The sequence below is a fragment of the Castor canadensis genome, chromosome 14 (assembly GCF_047511655.1).
Source record: "Castor canadensis chromosome 14, mCasCan1.hap1v2, whole genome shotgun sequence".
Lineage (NCBI taxonomy): Eukaryota > Metazoa > Chordata > Mammalia > Rodentia > Castoridae > Castor > Castor canadensis.
This window is the reverse complement of record NC_133399.1, coordinates 21408022-21421434: the sequence shown is the minus strand read 5'-3', so window position 1 is coordinate 21421434 and position 13413 is coordinate 21408022. Positions and strand designations below refer to the sequence as shown.

General features: G+C 54.0%; 1 protein-coding gene across 7 annotated transcripts in view; it reads right to left on the bottom strand.

Moving 5' to 3' along the window:
• LOC109681301 (adhesion G protein-coupled receptor E5) overlaps nt 1-12731 on the bottom strand; it is a 30924-nt gene extending 18193 nt beyond the window's left edge. Inside the window, exons 1-5 of one of the 7 annotated variants that reach the window (XM_074053947.1) lie at nt 12479-12702; nt 9370-9420; nt 9123-9239; nt 8487-8642; nt 4760-7842 (exon numbers count right to left, since the gene is read on the bottom strand). In XM_074053947.1, coding sequence (XP_073910048.1) covers nt 7652-7842; nt 8487-8642; nt 9123-9239; nt 9370-9420; nt 12479-12509 — 546 coding nt within the window. In that variant the 5' untranslated portion in view covers nt 12510-12702 and the 3' untranslated portion in view covers nt 4760-7651. Of the gene's footprint in view, nt 1-4759; nt 7843-8486; nt 8643-9122; nt 9240-9369; nt 9421-12478 lie in introns of those variants that run through there. The other 6 variants (XM_020155986.2, XM_074053949.1, XM_020155985.2 and 3 more) reach the window with 6 other exon arrangements.
• Between the last annotated feature and the right edge of the window lie 682 nt (nt 12732-13413).

The window sequence follows — 13413 nt, the reverse complement described above, 5'->3', positions numbered from 1 at the left end:
GAGCCGTGGGCGTGGCTCGATGGCCAGTGGGTGTGGCTGGATTTACCAGCACCTCTTAACCAGGGAAGTTGAGGCACAGCCATGGCTTGCAGACCTCAGACACAAGGCTGAGCTCGCCTGGGTTGGAAAGCGCAGGTGCCTTCAGTTTGGGCGTGAGTGACACTGAGGTCACTGCCGATACAACACTGTTCACTGCCGTGTCTTAGAACAGAGACGTGCATTGAGGCCAAAGCGGTCAAAGCAGCTCTGCCTGGGCTTCCCAGAGGGTCTGAGGGGGCTAGGGGAGCTCAAGGGAGATTGGATTGCTTTCTGTCTATATGGCAGAGGAAAGGTTAAGAGCCTTCATATACAAAAGTCACTTAAGAATCAATAAGAGTGCAGGGCGCCAGTGGCTCTCGCCTGTACTCCTAACTACTCAGGAGACAGAGATCAGGAGGATCATGGTTCGAAGCCAGCCCAGGAAAATAGTTCGTGAGACCCTATGTTGATAAAACCCATCACAAAAAGGGCTGGTGGGGTAGCTCGAGGTGTGGTCCCTGAGTTCAAACCCCAGTACCGCAAATAAAAAAAAAAAGGACTCCACAACAAAAAGACAAACACCCCAAGTGTGACATTGACACAGGACAGGAATAGCAGGTTCACCAAGGAAAGACAAAAACCTTGGAAAGCTCGGTGGTCTGGCCCTCACGCTGGTCCTGTCACCTGCGTGTGCTCGGTAGACATCAGCACAGGTTTGTGCACGAGTGTGTGTCCTCAGACACATCCAGAACGACGACCTCTGAGTGGTCCCCACACTTCCAGCCAGGAGCTGAGAATTTTTGCCCCTTCCTATCTTTTCCCCCTCTGTCTGCATTTTTTTTTTGTATCTCTTCCCAATTTTTTATTTACTTAATTACTTTTTTGGTGCAGGGCATGGAACGCAGGGTTCCTTAGCGCATGCTAAGGTAGGAGCTCTACCTCGGAGCCATGTGCCCTGCCCCTGGATTCCTACCTCAGTTTCAGTAGAGACCGAGGGAGCTCACAGCCCACATCATGTGGGGTGCAGAGACAGGTGCCGACAGGGGACTGTCTCCTGGCATCCAAGCTGCCTGCTCTCTGACCTTGGCTTCCCCATCTCCAGAACAACCTTGTGTTGTTTAAAATTTCCTGATCTATGGTCATTTGTTTCAGAGCCAGCATGGCCTGAAACACCTGGCCTGTTTCATGTTAGGATCAAAAAAAAAGCAAGAACATAATTTTTGAGCAGACGCAGTGTCTCACACCTTTAGTCCCAGCTACTTGGGAGGCTGAAATCGGGAGGATCAAGGTTTGAAGCCAGCTCAGAAAAATAGTCCCTGATACTCCCATCTCTAAAGTAAGCAGAATAAAATGGACTAAATTGTAGTTCAAGTGGTAGAGTCCCTGCTTTGCAAGTAGGAACTTGAAAAAAAAACAAAAACAAACAAGAACTGCATATTCATGATGGAAAGAAATCAGAGTTTACAAGACAAAAGATCCTCTATTAGGGAAGATGGTCAGAGAGGAAGTGGTACCTGCCTGTAATCCCAGCAGTCAGGAGGCTGAGGCAGGAGGATCACAAATTCTAGGCCAGCCTGGACTGCATAGCAGACCCCAAATGAAAAGCAAACAAACAGGGCTGGAACATGGCTGAAGAGGCAGAGCAGGTGCGTAGTCAGAGTGAGGCCCTGAGTTCAAACACCGGAACTGCCAAAGACCAACAGCAAATGAAGCATCAAAAGTGCTGAAGAGTTTCTGTTGCTTTAAGCCGCCTTGCTTCGGGTCAAACGGCATCAAATACACAGAAAAGCTGAAAGAATTGCCAGTGAGAAATGCTGTCTTGGTCCCTTTTCAATGGCTGTCACAGAAAACCCCAGACCAGGTAATTTATAAAGAAAAGAAAGTGACTTTTCACGGTTCTGGAGGCTGGCCAGTCCCGGCATTTGGTGTGGTTTCATGATGCATCACAGTGTGGCAGATGGCACCCCATGGTGAGATGGACGAGAGGGCAGGCTCTTTTTTGGGGCGGGGGAGGTACTGGAGTTTGATCTCAGGGCGTCACGCTTGCTAGGCAGGCACTTTAGCACTTGAGCCACTCTCCCACCTCTTTTTCTGTGCTGTCTTTTTTGTTGTTGTGTTGTGGGACTGGGATTTAAACTCAGGGCCTTCACCTTGAGCCACTCCACCCTCTTTTTTGATAATCGTTTTTGAAATAGGGTCTCACGAAGTATTTGCCTGGGCTGGCTTCGAACTGGGATCCTCCTGATCTCTGCCTCCTGAGTAGCTAGGAGTAGAGGCGGGAGACACTGGTGCCCTGCTCTTTTCTTCCCTCCTCTCCTCCCTCCCTCTCCTCCCTCCCTCCCTTCCTCCCTTCCTTCTTCCCTCCCTGCCTCCGTCATTTCCTCTGGCAGAACGAGGATTTGAACTCAGGGCTCGAGCTCTGCCCTGAGCCGTCTACTTGGACAGCATTACTAGGGTGTCAGCGTTGCCTGCAGCACCGGTTAGCAATACGGTGGAGAGGCCGCAGCCAGTGAGCAATGCGCTCCATCTTGTCCCCGGGGTGTGAAATAGGCAACACCACTGCGTTTGGGCTTCTCCACTCTGCAATGTTGGCGCGATGACAAGATCGCATAAGCGCGCATCTCTCAAAGCCACTCCCGCCACTCCCACTGCTCCCCAAGCCACGCCCACCGCCCCTCTAACCACACCCCTCTCGCTAAGCTCAGCATGACTGTGTTGGGGTCATTAAAACATCTCAATAAGTCAATGCAAATAATAGATAAATGCAAAACTTAATTTCATCTGTTTGGCATGGGTTTTGTTTGTTTCATTTGGTTTTTCTGTGGCACTATGGGGTTTGAACTCAGGGCCTCACTCTTGCTAGGCCGGTGCTCTACCACTGGAGCCACTCTGCCAGTCCCTGGTGGTGGAATTCTGGTTTTGTTTTTTGTTTTGTTTTGCTGTTTCCCAGGCTGTTCTGGAACTCTGGTTCCTCCTGCCTTGGCCTCATGAGTGCTGGGATTTACAGGCGTGCGCCACTAGGCCCTCTCATCTGTATCTTTTCTATGTTACTTAACGTGGCTACTGGGAAGTTCTAAAGTTCGCACATGCCTGGCTTTGTGGCTTACATCTTATTTCTGTTTTCCTTTCTAGAGGGCAGAGGCCTCTTGCTTCTTCTCAGCTGTGGACTGGACACATAGTAGCCACTCAATATTTGCTAAGCAATATGACCAATGGGTAGATGGATGGATGGATGGTTGGTTAAACAGATAGATGGATGGGTGGATGAATGGAGGGGTGGGTGGTTTGATGGATTAATGGATGGATGATTGGGTGCATGGATGGATGGTTGGATGGGTGGATGGATGGATGAGTGGATGGATGGATGGATGGGTGGATGGATGGATGGAGGATGGATGGGTGGGTGGATGGATGGATGGATGAGTGGATGGATGGATGGATGAGTGGATGGATGGATAGATGGGTGGATGGATGGATGGGTGGATGGATGGATGGGTGAGTGGATGGATGGATGGATGGGTGGATGGATGGATAGATGGATGGATGGATGGATGGATGGATGAGTGGATGGATGGATGGATGGATGGATTGGTGGATGGATGGATGAGTGTTTGGGTGGATGGGTGGATGGATGTTTGTATGGATGGGTGGATGGGTGAATGGGTGGTTGTGTGGATGGGTTGATGGATGGTGGATGGATGGATGGTTAGATGGATGGAGGGATGGATGGATGGGTGAAAGGGTGGATGGATAGATGAATGGGTAGATGTAGGTATGGGTGGATGGATGGATGAGTGGATGGATGGGTGGATGGACAGGTAGATGATGGATGGATGGATGGATGGATGGGTGGATGGATGGATGAGTGGATGGATGGGTGGATGGACAGGTGGATGATGGATGGATGGATGGATGGATGGATGGGTGGATGGATGGATGGATGGGTGGATGGATGGATGGGTGGATGGATGGATGGATGGATGGGTGGATGGATGGATGGATGGATGGATGGGTGGATGGATGGATGAGTGGATGGATGGGTGGATGGACAGGCGGATGATGGATGGATGGATGGATGGGTGGATGGATGGGTGGATGGATGGGTGGATGGATGGGTGGATGGATGGATGGATGGATGGGTGGATGGATGGGTGGATGGATGGGTGGATGATGGATGGATGGATGGATGGATGGGTGGATGGATGGGTGGATGGATGGATGGATGGATGGGTGGATGGATGGGTGGATGGATGGATGGATGGGTGGATGGATGGATGGGTGGATGGACAGGTGGATGATGGATGGATGGATGGATGGATGGATGGGTGGATGGGTGGATGGATGGATGGATGGGTGGATGGATGGATGGGTGGATGGATGGATGGATGGGTGGATGGATGGATGGATGGATGGGTGGATGGATGGATGAGTGGATGGATGGGTGGATGGACAGTTGGATGATGGATGGGTGGATGGATGGATGGATGGATGGATGGGTGGATGGATGGATGGGTGGATGGATGGATGGATGGGTGGATGGATGGATGGATGGATGGATGGGTGGATGGATGGATGAGTGGATGGATGGATGAGTAGATGATAGGTGGATGATGGGTGGATGGGTAGATGGACAGATGTGTGGAAGGAATTGAAACCAGAGTTTTGGACACAAGGCCTAAACTGCCGAGATTCCGTGCCAGGTCCAGCCACCCACCCCTAAACGCCAAATAAAGAGTCATGGTGAAGGCCGAAAGGAATTTTATCACACAGCTGAGGACATGCCATGGAAGAGGCAGAGTAAGCACTCAGCTCGTCCTCAGCCATATTCAGGGTGCAGACATGGCTACAAGTTTAAGTAGACAAAAGAACCGGGGACAGGGACAAAGGTGCACAGTCTCTGGTGTGTTCTGGTGGGTTGGTGACTGGCACAGTCCCAATCTTGGTGAGGCAGCCGTGTGGCAGTTTTGGAAGTTGTCACCTAGAGGGAAATGTGGCCCCTGTTTGAGAGGATTACTCTGGCTTGCAGAATTGCTCTCACTGGAGGGTGGCAGCTCCAGGTGGCTCTGGTTCCTTGCCATAAAGATGTCATCAGACCTGCCCTTTCTGGAATCCAAGGTGTTGTAAAGTGACTGCAAAGAGAATGGCTTAGAGCAAAGACAGATACAAGATGGAGGCAGGGATGGCAAGCTTTTCCTGTTTTTATTAATTTGTAGGCTGAAGTGAGGAGTCAGCGCTTTTTAGTAAAAGCTCACAGTAGGCACCCAGGCCTGAAGAGGTGGCTCCAAGGCACCATGTGGCCAGCTAAGGGACCTATGTGGCCTCTTTGGGCCACTTGAATGGAGGACAGACAGACAGACGGGCTAGCGCACACCTGTGTGTCTGTCCTTGCAGCCTCAGGAACAGGGACTGGCACACGTGGGGATAGAGGAGGGGTGTGCTGGAAGGATGACAAAGCCAGGCTCTCCCACTGTCCCCTCTCAGGGCCTGGCTGGCGGGAAGGGGCTGAGCTGCCTGGCAGGTGAGGAGCCAGGCATCTGTAAGAAGGGAGGCCTGTAATCCCAGCTACTTGGGAGGCTGACATCAGGAGGATCACAGTTGGTGGACCGTGCTGGAGGAGTTTGTGAGACCCCATCTCCAAAATAATTCGAGCTAAATGGACTGGAGGGGAGGCCCAAGTGGTAGAGCACCTGCTTTTCAAGTGCAAAACCCTGAGTTCAAACCCCAGTCCTACCAATAAAATGGTGTGCAACTTAAAAACGGTGATTGGCTTATTTCTGGAATTGTCCATTTAATATTTTCAGACGGAGGTCGGCCTCCAGTCATTGAAGCCACTGAAGATAAGGCCTCAGCTGGGCTGGGGGTCACTGTGTTCTCTTTACCACCGAGGTTGGTTGAACCTCCAGGAGAATTTCAGACAAACATCTGATAGCGTGGTCTTTTTTTGGCTGGCTTCTTTCACTAAGCATCATGAGTTCCGAGACTTACCTGTGGTGTGGAAATCAATTGTTTATGCCTTTTTGTGGCTATATTCCTTGGTGTGAATGGGCCTAGGTTTTGGGGGGGGTTCTTTTCTTCTTTTTTTTTTTTGGCAGAACTGGTATTTGAACTCATGGTCTCACGCTTGCTAGGCAAGAGCTCTACCACTTGAGCCACTCTGCCTGCCTAGGTTTGTCTTATTTGGTCACCTGTTGCTGGGTGATTGGATTGTTTCTGGTTTTCTTTTTCTTTTTTTTTAGACAGGGTCTCACTATGTAGTCCAGGCTGACCTGACACTCATGAGCCTCAGATCTCACTTCCCAAGTGCTGGGATTACAAGTGTGCACCACTGTACCCAGTTCTGTTTCCAGTATTCCGACAATAATGAATAGAGCTGCTATGAATATGTATCAGTGAATCTTTGTGTGGACGTTAGCTTTCATTTCTTTGGAGTAAATGCTTATCTGTGCAATTGCAGGACTGTATGCTAAGAATGTAACTTCACAGGGGTCCCTGCATTGACGATGTGGGGATGTCGTGATATATATTACAGAATTTATAGTTATAAATATGCTAGGTAAGGAAAAAAACTTATTTTGACAGTGCCAGGGATCAATCCAGGGCCTTGCACCTGCTAGGCTGCTGTTCTACCACTGAGCCACACCCCCGCCCTAGACAGTATCTTAAATTAAAGCTCAGCATGGTGGTTCACGCCTGTAATCCAGCTACTCAAGAGGCAGAGACAGGAGGATTGAGAATTGGAGGCCAGCCTAGGCAAACTAATCAAGATACTATATCAAAAACAAATTATATATATACATTTGTTTCATTTTATTTTTTTGCAGTACTGGGGCTTAAACTCAGGGCCTACACCTTGAGCCACTCCACCTGTCCTTCTTTATGAAGGGCTTTTTTGAGATGGGGTCTCATGAACTATTTTCCCATGCTGGCTTCGAACTACAATCCTCCTGATCTCCACCTCCTGAGTAGCTAGGATTACAGGCGTGAGCCACCAGCACCTGGCTTTGCTCGCTTTTGTTTTGGGTTTTTTTTGGCAGTGCTGGGATGGGACCCAGAGTCTCCAGCATGCTAAGCAAGCGCTCTACCTCTGAGCCACACCCCCAGCCCCGGGCCTTTCTTCTAAGCACTTCACAGTGACTGAACTCACGCCTCCCACGAGTTCTCAGGGGAAGGTGTAATTTCCGTTTGACACATGGGGAAACTGAGGCACAGAGGAATTAAAATCACCTGCTGCCACCCTCCCAACGCAGAGGCTGTATTTATAGCCGCCTGGGTGCTGAGCAAGCTCTAAATAGAGAAGCCTGGCTATTTGGAGCTTCAGCCTGGAGTGAAGTGGGGACAGAGCGCCCTGCGTGGCCGCCTGTCACCTGTCATTACCCTGACACCCCAGGGCCTCTGGAGCTGTGGGCGGTCCAGGGCAGCCTTGGGAGGCTAAGATTGGGAGGATGGAGCTTGGAGACCAGCCCCAGCAAACAGTTCCAGAGAGAGACTCCATCTCCAATGGATCCGGAGGAGCTGCTCAAGCATTAGCGCGCATGCTGTGCAAGTGCAAAGCCCTGAGTTCAAATCCCAGTCCCACCAAAGAGCAATAGAGAGGTGAATGGGACCCAAGGACGTTATATGTGTTATGCCAATGTCACAGTGAAACCTCTGTGTACAAGGAACATAGGCCAATAGTTAAACAAAGGAAGAAAAGGACAAGCCAGCCCAGCCTGTCTCCAGTGGAAGAGGAGGAGGGGGAGGGGGAGGGGGAGGGGGAGGACGAGGAGGAAGGGAAGGGAGAGGAGGGGGTGGAGGTGGGCACCCACGGATACTTCAGCCTCACACCTGGAGGGGAGGAAGAGAAAAGGGGTCAAGGAGAGGATTTGCACTAATGCTCCAGGTCCCCAGAAGGGGGGGTGAGGGAGGGAAAGAAGGGGAGGGAGCCCAGGAGGGAGGAGGGGGAGGGGACAAGAGGGAGGAGAGCCACCCCAGACCCTCATTACGCCCCTTTATAGGTGGGAAAACCGAGGCACAGGGAGGCAAAGGAACTTATCCAAGGTCACACGATGGACAAAAGGCAAGGCTACCTTTCTTTGCTCTACCACGGAGCTGCACCCTAGTTTTCTTTTTCATAAGGAGCCTTTCCCCTCCCTCCCTCCCTCCCTCCCTCCCTCTCCCCCTTTCTTTCTTCTCAGTACTGGGAGTTGAGTCCTAGTCTGCTAGGCAAGTGCTCTGACACTTGAGCTACACCTCCCATCCTCCCCAGGCTGGCCTCGAACTCCACATGCTTCTGCCTCTGCCTCCTAGGTGCTGGGATTACAGGTGTGCCCCACCACACCTGCCTGAACAGTGTTTTCCGGGGAATCATTCTAGCCAGCGCCATGCACACAGCTGCGAGGTTGGGGCCCTGGCGCCCCCTCCACTTTGGCAGCGTGACAGGGGACCTGTCTGCTGGTGACAAGGGAGGTGGGGGGAGAGGGGACTCTCACCTCGACACGTGTTCTCACTCTCGTTGCTGAAATTCTTTCCCCCGGACTCGAGCTCATATCCCGGGCTGCAGGTGCAGTAGTAGCTCCCCTCCGTGTTCTCACAGTCCGCAAACTTGCCACAAGACACTTTCAGGGGTGCAGCACACTCGTTGATGTCTACAAATCAATGGGACAAAGGGTCACCTCCCAAAGGAGTGCCTTCTCTCAGGGAAGCTCGCTCCTCCCCAACCTAACTCCCTGCTGTCATTCAGATCCTAGGCACAGTCTCGGGCTGCACCCTGAGGCGGTGCTGCAGCTGGAGCAAGCCATTCCTGAAGACCTCACAGGCAGCTCTGCTCCTCTCAGTCCTCTGGTTGACACCTCAGATGTGGGCACCGTGGACAGTGGCAGGGTGGCAGATGGGCAGGAAGCTCAGTGTCCCCCTCCTAGTTCTGAGGGCACCTTGAGGCACAACTCCTGGGACCCAGTCCCCTCTCTCCAGGAAGCCAGGTTTATTCACTCTTGCCTCTCCCCCGTCCTCTTTTCCTTTCTGTTTCTGTCTTTGATGATGGTCTGAGGCTGAGGGCTGACACCCCAGCCGTGACTCCTGTCCCCCCACCATCCCCAGTGTGCCCACCACGGCCCCAGCCTCGGTACCGTCACAGGTCCCCGTGGGACTGGTGATGAGCTTATCAGGTGGACTGAATCCCAGCTTGCAGCGACAGGCGGTGCCACTGACACATACAGAGTTCGGAGGACACCACTTAGCACATGCTGTGGGGACAGAGACCATGCTCAGAGAGTGCGGGAGTGGGGCTGGCAGCACCCAGAGGGGCCCAGGGGAGGTAGAGGACGTCCCCTTCCTCAGGCTGTGCCTGGGTCCACATGTTCCCAGCAGACTCACCAGGGCCATGCTGGGCTCCAGCTCTGCACAGACTCAGGAAGACGCACAGGGCTGCAAGAGAGCAAGGAAGGGGTCAGTGGGGACCAGGGGGCGATGCTCTGAAGGCACTGTCCAGCTCCAAGGCAGATCTCAGCAGCCGGGTGTGGTGGTACCTGCCTGTAATCCCAGCACTTTGCAGGTGGAAGCAGGAGGACCTGAGTTCCAGGCCAGCCCCGGCTACACAGTGAGACCCTGTCTCAGAAGTAAAACTTTTTAAAAAGAAAAAAGACACAGCCCAGGTGGCACCTCTCTGGGACCCGATGCTCATGGCCAGAGAGTTTGTCACCTGTCAGTCTCCTGACGTGTGGGCTGCAGATGGAGCCAGGCAGCAAGGTTCCCTGGAAGGCTGACAGGCAGTGTCACGGCTCCCTGTTTCAGTCTCCCCTTATACAAGATGACAAGGGCACCCCATCCTACTGCAGTGTGGGACTCAACCCCCCACATTCAACAGATTAACACTGTCCTCATCCTTTTTTGTTTTCGTTTGGTTTTGGTTGGTTTTTTGAGACAGGGTCTCGCTATGTGGCCCAGGCTGGCCTTGAACTCAGGATCCTATGCCTCAGCCTCCTGAGTGCTGGGATCACGGAGTGTGACCCTTCCTGGCTCCTTTGCCATTCTTTAGGTAAAAAGAAAGGTCCTGGGGCAGGAGTCCTCCTCAGATACTCTGTCCCCACCCCCTTCTTAGGAACACGTGACACCTGGCACAGCCACCACCACCTTCAGCCCACCCTGGGAACCAGCGGTGACACTTCACCCTCCACTCCCCACACACAGGAAGCCACTGTGGTTGCCTGGTGGGCGCCTCATGTCCTCTGTTCCTGCAGCTCTCAGAGCCCCCCACACGCCCAAGGCAGGACCTGGGGACCTCAGGTCACCAGGGGCTTAACAGGTGGGGACCTGCTTGTCTTGGGCTGAGAGCAGACAAGGGGCCAAGCTGAAGAAAAAATGGAGAAGGATCAGAGAGAGGTAGGAGGAGACAGAGGCGGGAGGAGAGAGAGAGAGGGAGAAAAACAAAGATGGAGAGAGGACAGAGACACAAGAGGAGGAGGAGGAGGCCTCGAGAGCAGAGGGCTGAGAGGGGACATTGAGTTCCTGCCAACCTGGGTCACACTGGGGAAAACACAAGGACCCCATAATCTCAGGAGTCACGAATGGGGGCGTCGGGAGAGATGGGACAGATGGGGAGGCCGTGTGTGACTCACTTCCTGTGCCAAGGGGAAGGGATGGCTCATGACTCCCTTGCCCCAAATCGCCCCCGGATGGGGAATCCTAGGTTGGCCATTGTGAGCACGGCTTGGGGGGGCTGTGTGTGTTTGTGGGGTGCCAACTGGAGGGGCCCCTGACGCTCAGTGAGTGTCTAAACTTGTTACCCTTCATTATAGCAGCAGGGCAGAGACCCCCCCCAACATGACCCTTTGCAGCTGGGGTAAACTGAGGCCAGAGCACCTGCCCCAGCCCCTCCACTGCCCTGATCTCATGTCAGAATCCCCATTTTTCTTCCTCCTCTCAGGCCACAGGGCCTGGCTAGTTCCCCCCTCAGCCAGGACCCACTTCCTCCTAGCAGGACAGACCACAAATGATCTTCCCTCTAGGGACACCTGGGTGACTGTCCCCAGCTCCCAAAGCCACCAAGTAACTCCTTTAAGACTCTGAACCAGCAAGGAGGAGGGACTGGGTTGTGTTCATTGTCTTACATGAGAAACTGAGGCCTGGAGCCCAGGACAAGATCAGGAAGGGCCTCGGGGACCCCAGGAGGAGGGGGAGGCAGGGCAGGTGGATTTGAGCACGAGGTTCCCAGACCCTGGGGACAGCTCCTTGGCACCCCATCCCCTCTGCCTGGGTGGGGCTGGGCTCTCCCCCGCCGTCCTGAGTCTGAGGGCCAGCCTGTCTCCATCTGGGGACTTGGAAAATGACCAAACGGGAGCCGGGAGACAGAGCTGCTGGTCTGTCCTCCCTGCCCCATCTGGTTTTCATTGCTGGCTGGCAGAGCCAGGGCAGGAAGGTTCCTGCTGGGGACCCGAGCTGGGGGAGCGGCCGCCCTTGTGCCTCTTTCTAAGGACCCCCATCCTCTGTTTCTCTGTCCCCCCCCCAGCATCTTCTACAGCAATGAATGCCAGTACAACACTCACCGTGTGTGCTCAAATTTTACTTGTTTACTTCCGGCGAAAAGCAGTAAGAGTTCGTGCGCTAACTCCCTCTGCCCTCAGATCCACCCAGGAGAAAGATGTCACCGACTCCATTTTACGGATGAGAAAAGTAAGCCTGCATCTCTGTGACTTGGCCCTGCTGACAGCCAGGCACCCTGCTCCAGCTGTCCCCCACCAACTGTGCCCCAGGCACACTCCTGTCCCTCCATCCCAAGTTCAGGGCACGTTATTCTGCCACCTGCCACCCAAGGCTGGCACAAAGGCAAGTAAGTCCCTGTGGCTGGGCCAGCCCGCGTTTGCTCCCCAAATGTCATTTGTTCCCTGTCTTTGTTGCCCTGTTGCTCAGGCAACGAGCTGTCCTGATAACCGTTAGTCACCCTGGGCGGGGCAGGGCAAAGTCCCGGGAAGTCACAACAAAAGTCACGTTCAAACTCACAGCCTGCAAGATCTCTAGAACCTGTGCTGAGTTCCCCGGCAAGTTGTAGGGGGAACTAGAACCAGGGTCTCTGGGGCTGATCCCTGACACATGGGACAAATTTGGGGTGCCCTGCATTGGGGTTCCCTCCAGCCGTCCCCCCACCTCCAGCATCCCATATATTCTATGTTAAGAGGAGCTGCATGAACGGGGATCCCAGCTCTTATATTTTGCCCTCTTTGTCTCTCTCTGACTCAGTTTCCCTCTTAGGGCACAACCTCCAAATTGCCTCCAGGAAAAGCATGAAGACCCCGCCTCTGGCAGGGGAGCAGACTCTCAAGGCACCCCAAAGTTCCTGCTGGGGTGCACAGGTGTCCAGGCTTTTCCTGTCCCTCTCCCGGAATGTCTCCAGCACCCGCCAGACCATGTGGCTTCCCCACGGCCCAGAGCGGGGACCCAGGGGACACGCGGTGACCTACCCCTCCCAGCGGCACCCCAAAGTTCTCACCTAGGGCGACTGGGCGGCGGGACACCGCCATGGTCCCGGCGCTGGCAGGCAGAAGCCGGGAAGTAGGGCGTGGGACACAGGGTGGCGCGGTGTCCTCTGGGCAGGCAGCTGTGCGCTGTCGCAGGCCCGGCCTTTATGAAGGGGGCGGGGGACAGCGCTGGCCCAGGATCCTCCCCGGAACTGGCGGGGCAGTTGGAGGCCAACAGGAAAGTGCAGGGCAGTGGGACTCGGGACCAGGGCGCTGCGCACAGGCGCGCACAGTGCACACCGGCGCGCGCACAGCACACTCGCGCGCGCACAAGTGCACGGCGCGCGCACAGCACTCACACAACACACAAGTGCACGGCGCGCGCACAGAACTCACGCACAAGTGCACGGCACACACGCAGGTGCATACACCGAAAAGCACGTTCGTGGTAAGCACACGCGCGTGCACACACATGCATTCGCACCGCGCGCACGTGTGCACACGCGCATACAGGAGTGTATAGTACACTTCGTGCGTGCACACACGCATGCACGAGCACGCGCGCCTGCCTCACAACAGGAATGAAACCCGGTTTCCAGCTCCACCAGCCGGGCGGCTGGGACGTCCTCCCGCCCCTGTGGATATAGGGCCGGACAGCAGAACACACCAGAGACTGGGGCTGTTTAACTATGTGCACCTTTGTCCCTGCCCCCAGTTCTTTTGTCTACTTAAACTTGTAGCCATGTCTGCACCCTGAAGATGGCTGAGGACGAGCTGAGTGCTTACTCTGCCTCTTCCATGGCATGTCCTCAGCTCTTTGATAAACCTCCTTTCTGTCTTCACTATGGCTCTGTATTTGGCGTTTAGGGGTGGGTGGCTGGACCTGGCATACGGAATCTCAGGAGTTTGGGCCTCGAGTCCAAAACTCTGGTTCAATTCCTTCCACACATCTGTCCATCCAGCCATC